Source organism: Ornithodoros turicata, unplaced genomic scaffold, assembly GCF_037126465.1.
Source record: "Ornithodoros turicata isolate Travis unplaced genomic scaffold, ASM3712646v1 ctg00000858.1, whole genome shotgun sequence".
Taxonomy (NCBI): Eukaryota; Metazoa; Arthropoda; class Arachnida; order Ixodida; family Argasidae; genus Ornithodoros; species Ornithodoros turicata.
In genome coordinates, this window is record NW_026999407.1 from 912,661 (window position 1) to 929,078 (window position 16,418).

The 16,418-nt window shown below is 45.0% G+C and overlaps 1 protein-coding gene and 1 non-coding gene across 2 annotated transcripts in view; one reads left to right on the top strand and one right to left on the bottom strand.

Annotated features, from left to right (window-relative positions):
- The first annotated feature begins 516 nt into the window (after positions 1-516).
- Positions 517-16,418, top strand: part of LOC135375381 (papilin-like) — a 59,362-nt gene continuing 43,460 nt past the window's right edge. Inside the window, exons 1-6 of the mRNA XM_064608097.1 lie at positions 517-568; positions 637-717; positions 3,212-3,385; positions 6,335-6,397; positions 10,368-10,541; positions 15,296-15,349. Of these exons, the coding sequence (XP_064464167.1) occupies positions 535-568; positions 637-717; positions 3,212-3,385; positions 6,335-6,397; positions 10,368-10,541; positions 15,296-15,349 (580 nt within the window). The 5' untranslated portion in view covers positions 517-534. The remainder of the gene's footprint in view (positions 569-636; positions 718-3,211; positions 3,386-6,334; positions 6,398-10,367; positions 10,542-15,295; positions 15,350-16,418) is intronic.
- On the bottom strand, positions 3,632-3,704 carry Trnat-ggu (transfer RNA threonine (anticodon GGU)). The gene has a single exon. It is a non-coding gene; the product is annotated as a tRNA-Thr (tRNA).

The following is a 16,418-nucleotide window of genomic DNA, read 5'->3' on the forward strand; positions in this document are numbered from 1 at the left end:
TTTGAACAGGGTGTACATTAAACACACGAGCCATAACGAATGTAAACTTAGACGAGTAGAAATCCAGCGAGCCGTTAGGAAAGTGTTGATATTTCGAACAGTCTGGCGAACGGCGTCTCTGGCGAAATATTGGCGCCTCTCGTCCTGAGGCAACTCCCTTCAAACAAATGTCAAGTGCTACATATCGATCATATTCTCCGGGTGACTTGCAAGTTTTCCATGAAGTCGAACTGGCGCGTGTACTCTCTACCGCCTGTCCTCATAGCGAGAGTGGCCTCCGCGATCCTCGCACGAAGTAAAAACATGCCCGGATAATTATGTCCTCGATTACCCAATGTTACATTTGTAAGAACAGACTTATGAACTTGTAGGGTTTCCGTGTGCGTCCGTATCTAAGGTCTTATTTCTACAATGTTTTTGTTCCCTTTGCTGAAACAAGCAACATGATATCTTCATATTTCGAACGTGTACCTACACTATAAAGTAACGGTATCATCTTTCTTTGACCCACATAGCCAAGCAAAGAAGACAGCCATGAAGAGAGCGCTCTCGTTGGTGGTAGCAATATGTGAGTAACTATCGACAGTTCCGTTAATGCGGACAAAATATCGTTGTGACGATTTTTTTTTTCTGCAGGTATTGCTATCCAGTCTTCCGTAGCGCAGGAATACAGCTACACGGACCAGTTGCGTATGGCTCGCGACCAGGCCTACGGAGGTGAGATATTTGTTTTTTATTCATTGCTTCGAGGAAAAGTACGACGAAAAAACTTATCGATAAGTATATAACGAAAGAACAAAATGTTTCCTAACGAAGTCATCTGAATTGAGGGGAATATGATAGGCAGAGGTGGACCTCACTGGCAGGTCTCAATGGTAGGATGGGCAGAGGTGGGTGGCATACAGGGGGCTCCGGGGAAGTGCAAAATTGTTCCATTCGTCGTACCAGGTCAGGCGTGGAATATTCTAATATTATATTGGAGGAGGAGAGGTGAAAGATTTGCACACGGGGACAGGACTCTCGCCAGTTCCACTGGGAGTTCCAGCCTGGACCCATACCAAAATTTTCCTCTCTGAATGGAACTGACAAATGGAACAGGGCGTAGTTCCGCCTCAACTTCCAATAATTACAAATTGGACTGGTCGACCTGGAGCGGGCACCCGGATCGGCTGCACAACGGCAAAGCCGGCCACGGATGAAATCACCGGAGCCTTACAACCATGCTCTGGCCAACGACTTGACGGATGTCGCCGACCACATCCGGTAAAGTCGTCGTTTCTCGGCCTTGCAATATCCGGAAGTGACGACAGGGACTGTTTGGACTTCCGGGTTTTGAAATACGACTCAGTCGCAGAGCAGGAAAAGCCGCTCCAGTCCATTTGTTTTTTTTTTTACTCGAGCACAGCATTGTAACATTATACCAAACACCTGGCGTCACTTCATATAGGGACACATTGTAAGATTCTGGTTGCTTCCGCGTAATTGAGAACAGCATGGTTTGTACTGTTCACATTGTAGCAGACTGACGCAAAGATCCCGCATTGATGCGACCTCGCTCAAGTTGGCGACGACGGATAGAGCACAAGTGTTGATTTTATCACTTGTCCTAGATAGCGACGTCCAACATAATTCAGCATCCAGCAATGTCGTCACAGAGGAAGTCAATCATTCCCGTTGGTTCCGATAAACGCGTGACCTTACCCGCGGTCCCGTCAGTCATAGTTTTGGTATTTGCTTTGTTGGGTTTTTACAGTCTGTATATTGCCTTCCCCTCCTTTGCAACGGGTTGGACTAGGACATTGCACTGAAAGTAATCGTTGATTATAGCGTACGACTTTATAGTCTGTTCGGCACAATATCTGGTCAAGCGCGATAACGGATGAATAATTCAAGTTGGCTGCCGCTTGGTGCAGGCATAATAAGATGATACATCGTAAAATCTCAATCCACTAAACCTCCGTTCCATGGCTATGGAAGACATGAATGTGGTCCAGGGTAAGTTGACATGCAACGACAGGTGGTATGCTGTTTTTGTTAGCAATGCCAGGCACAGACCCATGTACGATGAGCTGATTTAGCGTCCACGTAGGTGGCGTGTACTCAGCAGAGGTGACATTGTGAGGGATGAGCTCCTAAGACGAAACAGAGCACGACAGAATGCGGACGACGGACAAATCACAGATAATGATGCACATGTCGGCTGACGAATCGAGCGGAAGCCCCAAGGGTTTTTTTTTTTTTTTTTTTTTTGTCGCGCAGAATCTGGCCTGGAGGTTCTCGCGCCTCTGCCAGAACCATAGAACTCTCATAATCACTAGAAACCAAGCCAGCGATGGGGGACATCTCAACATGGGAGCCGCCGTGATCGATACGGTAGGCCTAGCGTCTTACGAACGGTGGCTCCTACGAGTTCTGTGCGCCGTTCTTTCATGTCGCAGCACAAGGTTTAAACCGTACAATGCTCATTCCCTACGGAATCCAAGCGCACAGGTGATGGCAAACAAACACATTTCGCACATGACATGACACACGGAGCTCAGCGGAAGCGGAAGCGACTTGCATTGGATTGGGTACCGTTGCGGCGAAAGCACCTGGTCTTCACACGTGGAAATTCCATGACCTACTACTATACTAGAGACCTGGACATCCGCAGTGCTCCCAGCACCGGGGTAGTAGTTCTGGCAATCGCCACTTGGCTATGGGATTTGGCGCTAGCTCGCACTATTCGTTACCACGTGACTTGTCGAAACCGCGGCGATGTATGGTAGGCTGTGTTGACAACGACGAAGCAGGAGAGATAATAGCGCGTGCTTAACAACAGCCTGTGCTTCCCTGCGTAGCAGACTAAAGGCGGTGGCAAGGGTGATTCCCTCTCCCCAATAATGCTATGTGGCGCTTGCAGCGGTCACTAACGTAACTAACCCGTGACCCGTCTCTCCCATAGGAGATCGCCAGCTGTCCAGGTCTCCAGTATAGAGTAGGTCGTGGGAAATTATGTGGCAAATCCGGCCGAATCCAAAATATTGATCATGGCGCCTGCCCGGCTTGGACATTGGGAGAGGGTCTTGCCCTCGTGCAGCTCCTTTGCTCTCCTCCATCACTCTTTCGCCCAGCTTTTCTTCTAGCCTGTTCTTATGATTTCTATGGCCAGAGCAGAGTTCATAAACCGAGGGTTGACGGTATTCTAATCACAAGCTGTTCCTTTATGCAGGAGAGGCGTCAGATGTCTGTAATCTGGAGAGCGATATGGGACCCTGCAAGGGATTCTTTCCCAGATACTACTTTGATGCGCATCAGGGTAAATGCACACAATTCGTCTACGGAGGTTGCTATGGGAACCTCAACAACTTTGAGACGTTGGCCGAGTGCCAAAGTACTTGCGACGGTAAGTCATTCTAAGCTTCTTCGAGGCTATGTAAGTGCGTAAATACTGGTATTAGTGACTGTCTGCCATCTAGCAAGGATGGCCCACATGCCAAAGGCATAGGCCTTCCTGTTTTGTGTGTGTGTGTATAAAACCCGTACAATAAAGTCATTATTAGTTAAAGCAAGTCAGACATAGTTGTAGCCAAGGTTCAACGCCATCTAGATACAGAAGTCCTGGTGAAAGATTAAAGTCACTGAAAAGGTTAGTCAGCTGTAGGATTCGAACCCACATCTTCTGGATTACCGGTCCAGGGCTCTACCAATTGAGCTAAGCTAACACACCTCCCCAGTGACTTCCAAGGGAGCGTCACCGTTCATTCCTTAGGCAATTTGAGGCTTGTATGTGTTTGTCCTTTCTATGTTGTTCCAGCCTCAGAAAACCAGTTCTCTCTTGTTCAACAGAACGACTGTTTATTGCCTCCTCTGAGTCCTTCGCTGCGTGGACATATAAAGTCAGAATTCGTCTTCTAGTGCGATTTGCCGTTCTGCGAATTCAATAACTCGCAAATGATTGGAGCTAACTTGGAACTTGTTGCCCTGAATCTGTAGACAAAAAGTGCAGCACGCTTTCCAGAAAATCAGTCTTGAGAAAGGTACGGGACCGTTTTGCGCTTTATTTTAAAGTTTTCCCATTTAGTATCGCAGAGGCGTTCAGTCAGTACTCGCAGACGACGGTGGTCTGTCTCCAAGGCTACGAGCGCTTAAAGCACGTTCGTGATTGGTTACCGCTTTTGAAGACACGATCCTGATTGGCTAACTCTTAGTTACTACGTCACGTCGACACGTAAGCAGGTTTTCTCTATCTAGGTGGTGTTTGCAGGTTACTGTTATGCCTGATTACATTTTTCTCGTCCGCGTTTTTAATGGTGGCAGAACGGACCCATTGGAACCTAAGGGGCTCGATTGCTCTTAGCTTTTATTTTTGAAGCAAATGGACGACAAAAACGGACGTGTGAAGGAGGCACCCCATGTTCCCCTCCTTCAGAGCCAAAGAAGGCCACGAGTGGACTGTCGGTGGTGATGCAACTGTTTGTCGTAGTCGGCCACGCTCAACGCCATGACCCGCGGGGGAACTGTCGCCATCCATAGAGGCTGGCACGTTAGCGTGGCGCGCGTTCTCACGTGGGACTTTTTTTTTTTTCTGTTTATCTATTCATTTCTCAAATGTGGTCGGAATCCGAGATAAGATTTAGAAATTGTATTTATTTATTTGGCCCTAGGAGGAGCGGCTTCCGTGTCCTATACAGATAGCAAGAAAAGTGGTGGGTGGTGGTGGTGGTGGTGATATGGCTTGCCGTTGTCGGCCTCACGTGTGTGGGCAACGTCACGACTCACGCCCTGGGGGAATGTGCGTCCTGGGCCGACTTCTAAGGGAACAGTGCCGACATATGTCTGAAAGCGTCTGAGGAAAACCCAGGAAAAACCCCAGACAGCACAGCCGGCACCGGGATTCGAACCCGGGTACCTCCCAGTCTGGGACAAAGTGGTGGGACATATGTCGGTGCGTCACGAGAGGCGAGCCATTAGGATGATGTCTTCTGGTGCCCGAGATTACGGGCCTGATTCTCACGGACTCAGTCGTCGTCGTCCTCTGCACCACGCCACATTTTTACTATTTATTTACATTAAGCTAGTGCTAGGTTTTCAAATTCCATTACATTCGAGCAGGCCATATCACAGATAAATATACAGGGTTTCCCAGAAAACGTGTCATTGAATTATAATAAAAAAAAACTACACCACCTAGAATCATGCGGTCAACGGCATTTGTTCTTATTATACGTTTTTGCCACCTCCTAATGTGAATGTCACGTAACGTAAGTTTAATAGTGTAACTTTTTGCGAACTGAACCCGGAAATTTGCCAAGTAAAGGTCACTTTTACTTAAGCCACCAATATGAAGATCCTACCGAATTTACTCGATTTCATGGTAATTGACAGTGATATTCAGGAGCTATCCCATCTGAAAAAATAACAAAACACGTTGCTTTTCGGAGCACACGAACATAGCGCGCCGAGGACTTTTTGAGCCCAATCGCTGTCAGTCCGAGGAAAATATAGAGTGATAGAGAAAAAGTGACAGTTCCTGAAATTGGGAGAGGGAAGGCATGATCCCAGCGGAAACCGGACGCGATTCTCTATCTACGATGCCGGCGTGGGATGGTTTCCTAACCTCCTTTCGTCGGACTGACAGCGATTGCGCCGAAAAATTCTTCGCGGGCTATCCTCTGGAAGCTCCATAAAGCATTATGTTGGGCTATTTTTGTCGATTTGATAACTCCTCAATATCCCAGTCAATTATCATTAATTTGAGTGAACTCGGCACTCTCTTCACGTTGGTGGGGTAAAGAAGTGACATTTACTTGGGAAATTTTCGACTTCAATTCGCAAAAATTTACACGAAATATACGTTGCATGACATTCACGTCAAGAGGTCGCGAAAACCTAGAACCTTTTAAGAACAAATGCCGTTCACCGCATGTTTCTAGGTGGTGTACTTTTTTATTATCGTTATAATTCAATGAGACTTTTTTTTAGCACACTGTATAAGCTGCACCGTTTTTTAAGGTAAAAACAACTTGGACTTGTGGAAATTCTGGCTCGTTTCTCGCGATGCACGCTGTACATGTAAACCGTATTTACAAACATACAATAGAATAACAAGTGGCGAAGATATCAAATGAACTTTTCGGGTGACTTGAACGGATTAAGGGAGTCTTTGTTGTTCGAATCATCGACAGTTTTCTAAAAAAAAGGAGTTCCTAAACGTACCTTTAAGAGCATAAGTTGGGTTAAATGATGTACAGGTACGTTGTATCGTATCTCCATAGCTCGTATGTTAGATGTGTAATTGGTCAGAATTAATTTTTCATTTGTGAGTATAAATTACACGGCATCTCGTATGCAGGAACCTCGAGGAAATTCGGTCCCAAAGCGTCGGCACGTGGTCTTGCGTCGGAATCCGAAGACGGTAAGTACCCCAGGAAAATAAATCCTAGTCAATTTAATTTGTTTCACCCTCGAGAAGTATGGGCAGAGATGAAAGCTTTGTGGACACCGATTGACGGAAGGGGTGCCCTTACATCGTGGAACGCTAATAAGAGAATTCCTAGCATTCAATGGCCAACGCATGGTTAATTACCCCGACCATAAGGAGCAATCGCTGTACACTACTTACACGGTTAATGATGGCGGCGGGAATATTTAGGTGTTTAGTGTGGGATTGATGGCCTGAAGTAAATTTTGTCCCACCCTTACCAGGCTGCCTCAAGGTACTTGGCATTCATTTGCACATTCGGTATTGTTACTCATTATAAGAAAAGCCTCACACTCAGCGTCAAGGCGACTGACACCACAATGACCATTCAAAACTGCACTCTGAGAAAGATATTACTATGTTTCCAGTCTTTCTGGATACCACTAGGGGCACTGCTAGACGTATTGAGGGCTAATTGAATATCGCAGAGTGGGATTGCACCATTGGGTACATTGTCCATGTACATAAAAAAAAAATACGTGTAACTGGTAGGTAAAGTTGTAAATCGAAATTATTTGTCAGGAAAGAAGCATGATTTCTTACTGAGTCTGCAAAAATTGCTGGTGATCTATGAAAGCCCCGTCACGTTGCATTCAGTGGAAAATCCTTATAGGAACTGTTTGCTGCGCTAGGGAGTAACTTTCAGGGTGAGAACATTAAAATGGGGAGTGTAATTACAACTCACGGTACTGTAATTACTTACTTACAGTTATATATTACAGTTACTTATTACCAGTGATGGCCAGTAGTTAACTACATGTAGTTAAACTACTAGTTAAACTACCAGATTGTAGTTAAAAAGTAGTTATCAACTACTTGCAGAAATGTAGTGGCAACTACTAGTTAAACTACTATTTCAAGTAGTTAACTACAGTAGTTAGGTTACTGAAGGCACGAACTACTTCCGATTTTGCCCAAGCTTTACGGCACGATTGTGCTTCCCACTTTTACCTTGAGCTACTTGTTTGATGAGAACGGAGGTGGAGAACAATTGTGTCGTGCATGTGCACTAAATCTTCAGTTTTAATGCTCGTCCAGCAGTGTTGCGGATTGAACGAGTCGAATTGGATTTAAATTAAATCCATGATTTTCGGAACACCGCAAATCAAATCCAAATCAAGTCCGGATTTAAACTTGAGGCGACAAATCAAATCGTTTTAAATCCAGATTTGTTTTTGGTGTGCTAAATCAAATCCGGTTTTAAATCAGGATTCATCAAATCCGTCAACGAATCCGGGAGCTAAAGTTCCCGAAATAACTGTAGCATGCAGCTGACCATGTCTACAAGGTACAATTACTGCATGCATTTGCTGGGTAAGACCCGTGACATGGTATAAACAACTATAAATCTCACCTGCAGCGAAGAGTATTAACAGTCAATATAGCGATACGAAGGTTGACACTGACATTTTGTTTTCACCTGGATATCGGAGTAAGATATTTGTCAAATACGCTTACTCGGCACTTATGATAAAGCCAACTGCCGGGAATTATGTTGTGTTAAATGTGATGGCTGCGTGCTGCACACCGCAGTCGTGTTATAACAAACTCAATGGTACATCCGCCCAACACGCGTAAGCAGTCTTATTCTCTCAGGTTCTTGTTTAGAAAGACCAGCTGCTCCAATGTAGCTGGTTGCAGCCTGTTTCTTTTCACGGTCTTGATCAGGCTGGCTGCAGAGAGCACTCGTTCAACTGCTCTAGAACTTGCAGGTACTGCAAATACATGTTTCGCTACTTCCGAAAGCAGCGGGTAGCGGGCCACACCAAGTTGACCATAAGCAAGCCACTATGAAAAAGGGCAACCAACATTCACATTCCTGTTCCTGGACACAATGACCTCATACAACTGGTTCTCATGTGGACATTTCGGGACTTATTTTAGCAATCTCTGGGACACCAGAACGCGACATCAGTCGCAGTTCCGAACCAACAAAAACAGACAAAATACGTGTATGGTAGTCCTTTTCTCGAACGTACATTGCCTGAGCTCGGTGGACCAGTGGTGTGCTTTCTCCAATGCGTTCCATTTCTAAGGAATTATTGAAAGCTGTGATACCGTTGTGAATTAGACATCGAACTACCCATGTGATTATGTGTGAGAGTATTGCATGACGTACCTTTAGTGCTCGGAAGGGGAGATGGCTATAGGCCTTAGAGGTGGTCTGTCTGACAGACAAACCAGCTCTTAAACTTGAAGCAGTCTACAAACAGTGTCCGTAGACTGCTTCACGCAATCAAAAAATCATGGGATTTCTTTTTAAACGAAACAGAACTTTTGGCGGGACATTGGGAACAGAGATGGCGGAATGCAAGGCAACCCATCTCAAATCCAAACATTTTTTAGACCTTCTCCTCATTAAGAGTTACATTGTATCATGTGTAAACATATGTGAAATGCAATTCAGCCAAATGTCTTGTAAAAACGTAATTACAGAGACGGACTCAGATACGACTGACAAAGAATCTGCCCGCCCGTCAACGTCAAATTTCGCAGCAGTCAAAATCCAACCATTTTCCTTCAGGAGCTTGACCAAATACACATCCAATTCCGTCGAAAAAAAAAACATGATTCAATCCAAATCATCTGTCAAAAGTGTGATTCAATCTAAATCCAAATCGTCGTCCTATTTTCCCCGTAAACCAAATCCCAAATCAAATCCACGAGCCCTTTGATGAATTTAAATCAAATCCCTGGATTCAAATCCGCAACACTGTTGTCCAGTGAACCCTCATTTGCTGTGAAATAATTATGCAACTTAGTTTATCGCGTAGGCACAGAAAGAATCCCGCCGCAAGCTTTGTATTTGACGATCGTAGCAGTGGCTTGAGCCAAAGTTTATCATTGCTTGTGATTCATATCTAGGTGTCTAAGAACACTACATGGGATTAGTGTTGATGGACAACGTTAAGTAGTTATAGGTGTAGTTAAACTACATTGCAGTAGTTAAAGAAGTAGTTTTAACCACTCCCCTGAAAAGTAGTTGAACTACTAGTTAAACTACTCCATCACGAAGTAGTTAGTAGTTATAGTTAAACTACTGTAGAAGTAGTTAGTGGCCATCACTGCTTATTACAGTTTACTCGTTATTGCGGTAAAGTCTGGCACAAAGCCCGTTTCCCATTTTATGGCACGACGTAGCTTGCGGGATTCCAACTTTCTCACGATGCTTCATTGGGAAAGGAGGTGACGCTTTGGAGACGCTTATACGCAAGATTGTTTTATTATTTCTTTCATTGGTGTCTCGTGCGTGGGAGTTTTTCTTAGAAGGTGTAAGGGCCGCATAATTCTCCCTCAAGTGGCGCTACACCGACAGGCAGATTTTTCTTTTATTTAGTTTATTTCCCATTCCGAATACAATGACCGGGGTGGTGGCGAAAAGCTTCAGAACCAGCTTGACGAGCCCGCGGACACCGGCAGGTATTAGAAGATGTACACATGTAACAAAAGATTGCCACGGGAACGGTGTTAGTAAATTATAATATCCTACATCATCCTACATATTACTACATGCAACAAGAAGAAATGGCACAACGAGGTAACATTAGACGCATTGACAAATTAAAACATGACGCAGCAAATGTCACAAATGAAAAAAAAAAAGGAAGTTTACGAGAAAAGCCTTACGGTTTTCGCAAACTCCCTCAATCACCTTCATCACTTGGCAATGATCTGCAGCACTTGTTTACCTGAGGTGTGTACAATATCTACATTAAGGTCAATGCAATCGGTGGTAGTCTATGGCGCAGACTGTGTATACCATAATTTACTCGGCAAGCATACGTCATCAACCAACCATCCAATCAATATAGAGCGTTAATGCTCCACCGAGATTCTCAGCGATAGTGTAGGCTATTACAAACGTACGAGCTACGTATCATCTTTTCTGCTCACTCCTATGCAGCCAATATACCGAGCATCTGCAACCAGCCTAAAGAACGAGGACCATGCGCCGGTTACTTCCCGAGGTACTACTACGACTCTATCGGAGGTACCTGCAAGGCCTTCGTCTATGGAGGTTGCCTAGGAAACGATAACAACTTTCCTACCATCGAGCAGTGCAACCAGACTTGTAGTGGTGAGCATAAAGTTTGTCGTCACTTTCGGAGGTACTTGTCTGAAATATCTCACTGTTCCTCCCTTAGCAGCCCTTTTGCTGACATACATCGTGCGCATAGCTTGGGTTTTTCACACAATTGAGACATACCACACAATTATGTCGCAGCAATTCCATCATATACCCTCTCGTCGTCTGTGACTCCTCCTATATTCTTATACTGGATCTTTTATTTATTTATTTTTTTAATCTATAGTTCTCCCTTCACCTTCACGGGTTTGGGTCCCTAACTTCATTATTCGCGACTACTCTTCTTTTCTTTTAAGTTCTTCTTCTTTTGTCTTGTTCTTCTTTTATTATTTCAAATTTCAGTACATTGCAAAGGCACAGTGAGGGTGTTTCATGGTCGGAGGGCAAATATACCGAGTGTCTCAATTAAATCGCCGGGCTAAATAACTCGCGAACGGGTGCACCAATCGACGAACTTTCTTTTTTTACGGTATCTGTCCGATACCACCTACAAGCTGCGTACCGTATGAATGAGTGGGAGGCGCTCATTATTTAAATAAAAATCCAAATGAGTTTCATAAAAAACATGACTTCCAAAGCAGGCCGCTGTCGGCATTAAAATGGGTACCACCCCTTTTGGAACCTTCAATAGACACCTTTTAGAGAAAAACCTCCAACCGAAGCGGGTCATTTATTGCAGTAATTAATTGGTTTCGGTTTACATATTTTGTCGCAGCAGGTCGCGGTGAAGCGCAAAAGGACGTAATTCATTGGCGTAATTCATTTGTGTAAGGGCATAATTCATTGGTCGATAAGGGAGGGGAGGAGCGTCCTTTTGCGCTTTACCGCGACCAGCCGCGACAAAAATATGTAAACCGAAACCAATTAATTACTGCAACAAATGACCCGCTTCGGTGGCAGATCTTTCTCTACAAAGTGTCCACTGAAGGCCCCAAAAGGGGTAGTACCCATTTGAATGCCGACAGCGCCCTGCTTTAGAAGTTAGTTTTTTTGTTTGTTTTTTTACGAAACGCATTTGAATTTTTACTTAAATAATGAGCGCCTCCCAGTCATTCACACGGTACGCAGCTTATAGGTGGTATCGGACAGATACTCGTAAAAAGTTTTGTCGATTGGTGCACCCGTTCGCGAATTATTTAGCCCGGGGATTTAACTGAGAAACCCGTATATGCGGATAATGCAAAGACAAGAACAACTTTATTTGAATGATGATGAGTGGAGAGTTTCATCGCCAGGGGGCGATGATAATGCAATAGTACGATGAAAGCAGTCACCAACTCCTAATTAAACAACTAACACGTAGAAAGCGAAGAAAGTGTATTAACGAGGGGAGGCACATGTGGTGTAATGCATAACGGAAACCTTCAGAGTTGTTATGATGACAAGGTTGCCAGGGTAAACGATTTCATTGGAACATATCTGGAAAGAAACATTTAATGAAACAAGTCCTGCCCAGGAGAGCGATCAGGCATTGAGGAAATGTGGCTTGGTGGTATACGTGCAGTATTAGAAGAAGAGCAAAGATGCAGTATAACAAGGTTGAATCATTAGAAATGCTTTGCAGAAATAAATTCACCTGCTGCAGTTGGTCGCATCAACGAGTCCAGCTTCATGTTCAGCCGGTAGCGTGGCTTCTGAGCTTAAAGAAACTATGAAACGATTTTTTTCTTCGTTTCGTTCGAAAGAAGACATTTTTCTGAGTCTAGAACCGAAATTTTACTTTCGTCGCGCGAGCGGATTTCTCGGGAGCGAATTTAAACGGAGCGGCGAAGGGAGGACAGCTGGCGCCACGCCGTGGAGAGCTGCCGAGCGGAGACACAACGGGCAACTTGACGCGACCACGGCCGGCTCAGCAACACGTCATCGTGACGTGTTGCCGAGCCGAGGAATCCCACCAGGAGCATGCGCCGTAGGATCCCGCGTATGCGGTCATCGGGAGTGGAAATCTCCATGACAGCAGCTTTCGCGCGATCGGCAGATTTCGGCAGTGGCGGCAGCCACAGCGCGAGCTCGCGGCATTACTTGCCATTGTGCAACACCGGTGACGTAACGGGGAACCGAAGAGCGGTCCGTACAGTTACACCATCGGCAGGGAAATATGCGCGGGAGAGGAGGAACGCGGAAGAGACATTTCCAGCGCGCGCTCCTCGCAGAGTGGAGCGATTTCGTCCGGAAACATTTGTGGCATATTAGTTTCTCTGCGGGAAGAACAGTTTCCATCGAAAAAAAGTATGGGGGTTCGGGAAATTTCATAGTCCCTTTAAGATCGCAGGTTTCATTCCGGCCGAGTGAGGAGGAGGTAAACATTGCTTCCAGCACCGGGTGTCGGAAATTTCCGGCGCACGGCAAAAGAACCCCAGGTGGTTGAAATTACCCGCAGTTCTACCCTGCAGCATGTCGCCACACAGGCTGACACACGCTACTTTTAAATCTACTCCAGTTACTTCAAGTGTCCAACTACGTAATGCTTTCCGTATTCATCTATCGTAACATTTCGGATCATGCAGACTCCCCTTTTCTTTAGGTTTCAACAACAATAACAACTTTATTTCGGGATAATGGGTGGGGAGTTTCATCGCCGGGGGAGATACTCTACCCCATTGCTGGAGGTGAAGCAGGGAATGAAGTAATGGGTCCCGTTACAATGAGGATCTTTAGGTTTCAAATTTAAACATTCGCACGCAAAATATGGTTTTCTTACAAGATGGCGGAAAGATGTTGCATGAGTGTTACGATATGAATTTATTCGTGTCTTAGAACGGCCACATGGGCCCTGATATTCGTCAAATTACAGGGTATGGGCTACTATACATAAAACGCACAATATTTCATCAAATATAGACACTAATATAACAAAACCATGTAGTCAGGCAAAGGGGTGGGCACCTTGACGTCGTAATCTCTTATCTCCGGGAGGTTGAAAGCGACAACGAAACCGACCTGGACCTTCCTCTCAGTTCCCCGCGTTTCAAGTTGGCTATCAAAAGGGTGATTCACTCTGCCTCGTTTGCGTTGCCAAAAGGGTGAAGTAGAGTCACAGCACTACATACTACAATTTGTGGTGATCGGTAGTAAAGTACAGGATTCATCTCTGGGTGTATCAAGGGCACCAGCTTGAAGTGCCTAAGTTTATGGCTAATGAAAGCAGGCATTTGTGAGGTCTATAGGTGTCATTACGTAAGTTAATTCAGTTACTATCGTCCAATGCTGCAGTAATAGACCTCTACCCAAAAAACGTCACCGTGACGTAATCATGACGATGGTGGCTCGGACGGGAAACCCCGTTCTTTCGCTAGTCGTATTCCCTCACGAAGGTCGTCTCTTCGTATTAATGGCACACACAAATGAGGTCACGTTTTTAGTGGCTTCGGTGTCTCTAGCAGCATCCGCTTCGCGTTCTCGGTCCGTCACCCCAGGGTTGGATCTCACCATTGTGGCATCAACGAGTCCACAGCTTCATGTTATTCGCTAATTTTGATTTTCGCTGGGACCTCCGTCACCTTTACGAAAAGGAACTCAAGGGCCTACTGCATAATGCTTTCCTTCCGTATTCATCGTATCGAAACTTTCCGGAAGAAGCAGAAACCTCGTTTCTTTAGCTGTGAAATTTTAACATTCAATTCCTCGCCGCCCTCCCCCCCCCCAAAAAAAAATGAAAATAATACGAAAAAGATGATTCTCTTATAAATTTACATGATGATGAAAGAAAGATCTTGCTCATGTATTATCCTCTTTACAACAAAATGTGAATTCTGAAAGCGCGGCCTTCGTGCACATATAATAGAATGTTATCAGTTATTGTGCACCTTGTCCGCGTAGGTTCTAATGTTTACGTTCGTAGTAATACGCCGGGTACGAGCTACTACAGAGTTTTAGGAGAACGTTGAAGTTACGCATTAACGTTCTCGAAAACATGATCGCCTGATTCCTTTGGAGTGGATGACATCACGTTGCTGATATGTGATTGCCTGACTGCGATACGGAGTCGGCATCGGGGGGCGCTTACGATTTTCTAAAACTCCCCACTTAAGGAACTGGAATAAAGATTAAGAGGCTTTTCCCCTGGGAACCGGGTCTGGCCCAAAGTATGTAGTCTCGATCACCTTTTCTTCGCAGCATGATGTCACGAGTGTTAAGACTCAAGCCTACCTTTAGTGCAAACAACGTTCATTGCTGAGTTCACACGACCGATCCATCGAGGCAACATCATCTCAAACCGCGACGCCAACAAGGATAACGCGGGAAGTGTTCGCAGTCGCTTGACGTCAGCAATGCCTTCTCTCTTTTGGTTTGTCGAAAATAGGAGGCCTTTTTGTCAACATGGCTTAACTCCTACGCTCAACTCAAACCAGAGGCGATGGCACTGTGGTTGGCATGTAGAGCTTGTTATGCGGTCAGGTCTCTGCGTTTAGAGTGTCACTTCCATGTTTCTGTGGAAGAAGTTGCACAGGTTAGCGTAGATAACGTTTCTGCGACGTTGCACAGTGTTCGTCAGGCGGTGAATCCTACAAGATGTCAAAGTACTTCGCCGTTTGAGCTGCCCAGAAAAAAAGTTTCTACGAGCGTACAACACAAATTTGATTTAATGTATATCGACTTCGTTTCTGGCAAAATGATTTGTGAATATACAGTACTGGATGACTGAATGGAATATGCTGATATTTTACTTTTTGTTTTTGTTCTTTGTGTGTGTGTGCAATTATTCCGGATTTCTAGCTGATAACTCTTGGCACTGTTTGTCACAGGCGCTTCTCAGCCAGAATCACGCAAGATGATACCTTCCTTCGTTATCAAATCAAGTAAGTCATCGTGACAGTATAGATCAATACTAAATAATAATCACATATATATCGCACTGGCATATCTTAACCGTCAGTGGAGCCAAATATGCAATGCACACCCAAAAATGTTTTATTATTTACTTTGTTGTATTTAGTTTGATTTTTCACGATTACTTTATCATAAAACAAAGCCACCCTGAGTCAATACAAGAAATACAACTGCCACCTTTTCTCAAATTTCTAAATTGTTTTTCCAATTATAAAACCGAAGTTCCATTGTGTCGTGATTTGACCTACAGAAGCATCTTGTAACGCACCCATGCTCAAAAACTGCAGTCCATAGGCGTTCCGCAAAGAACACGTACGTTGTGCTTTTATAAGAGATGTTTCAGTATGGCCCGCATACATCCCAGCGTGTGGCCATATTCAGCACAAGGTTATCAAGAAGCTGTTGAGGCAATGGAATCCCATCAGACTTCTTCATAGGTCGTAAAGAGCGGATCACGTTGTGGAACCAAAGCGTCCCACGCATGCTCAATGGCAAAGAAGTGACATTTAACGAAACCCTGCTTCATCCGTGAAGCTGTCCACCAGAAGTCGCAATGCAAAATATTTTCGCTCTGCAGCGTATTGTCACCGCGCAATAAAATATACAAAAGACAGTTGGAGATAGCATTCGCAGCCGAGAGACACGAGCCCCGCGTGACGTACAAACTGCCTTTCTTTCTTCTCGGCTCACGCGCTGCTTGTAGAACAGTTCCGTTGGACATCACTGGTCACTCGCCGGAGCCCGTGATGCGTCACGACTTTTCCGCGTTCGCCGATGTGCCCTTTGCACGTGGAGAAGGTTTTTTTCAAGGCGGAACAGAGCCTTGCGCGTGCTCTGTAGGGGACATGCACACATCGTTCTTTGGCAGGAGCACATTCTATTCGTTGCAGATGATGTTGCAGTGAAAAACAAAAAATAAGGATGTTTTGGGGTCCACTTCCATGCTCCTTTAAATCCGGAGAGTGAGCGGCTGATATTCATTACGTGGATCAGGCTGGAGGTGACTGTTGTCGTTATGGAGCTGCTTGACGTAGTCTG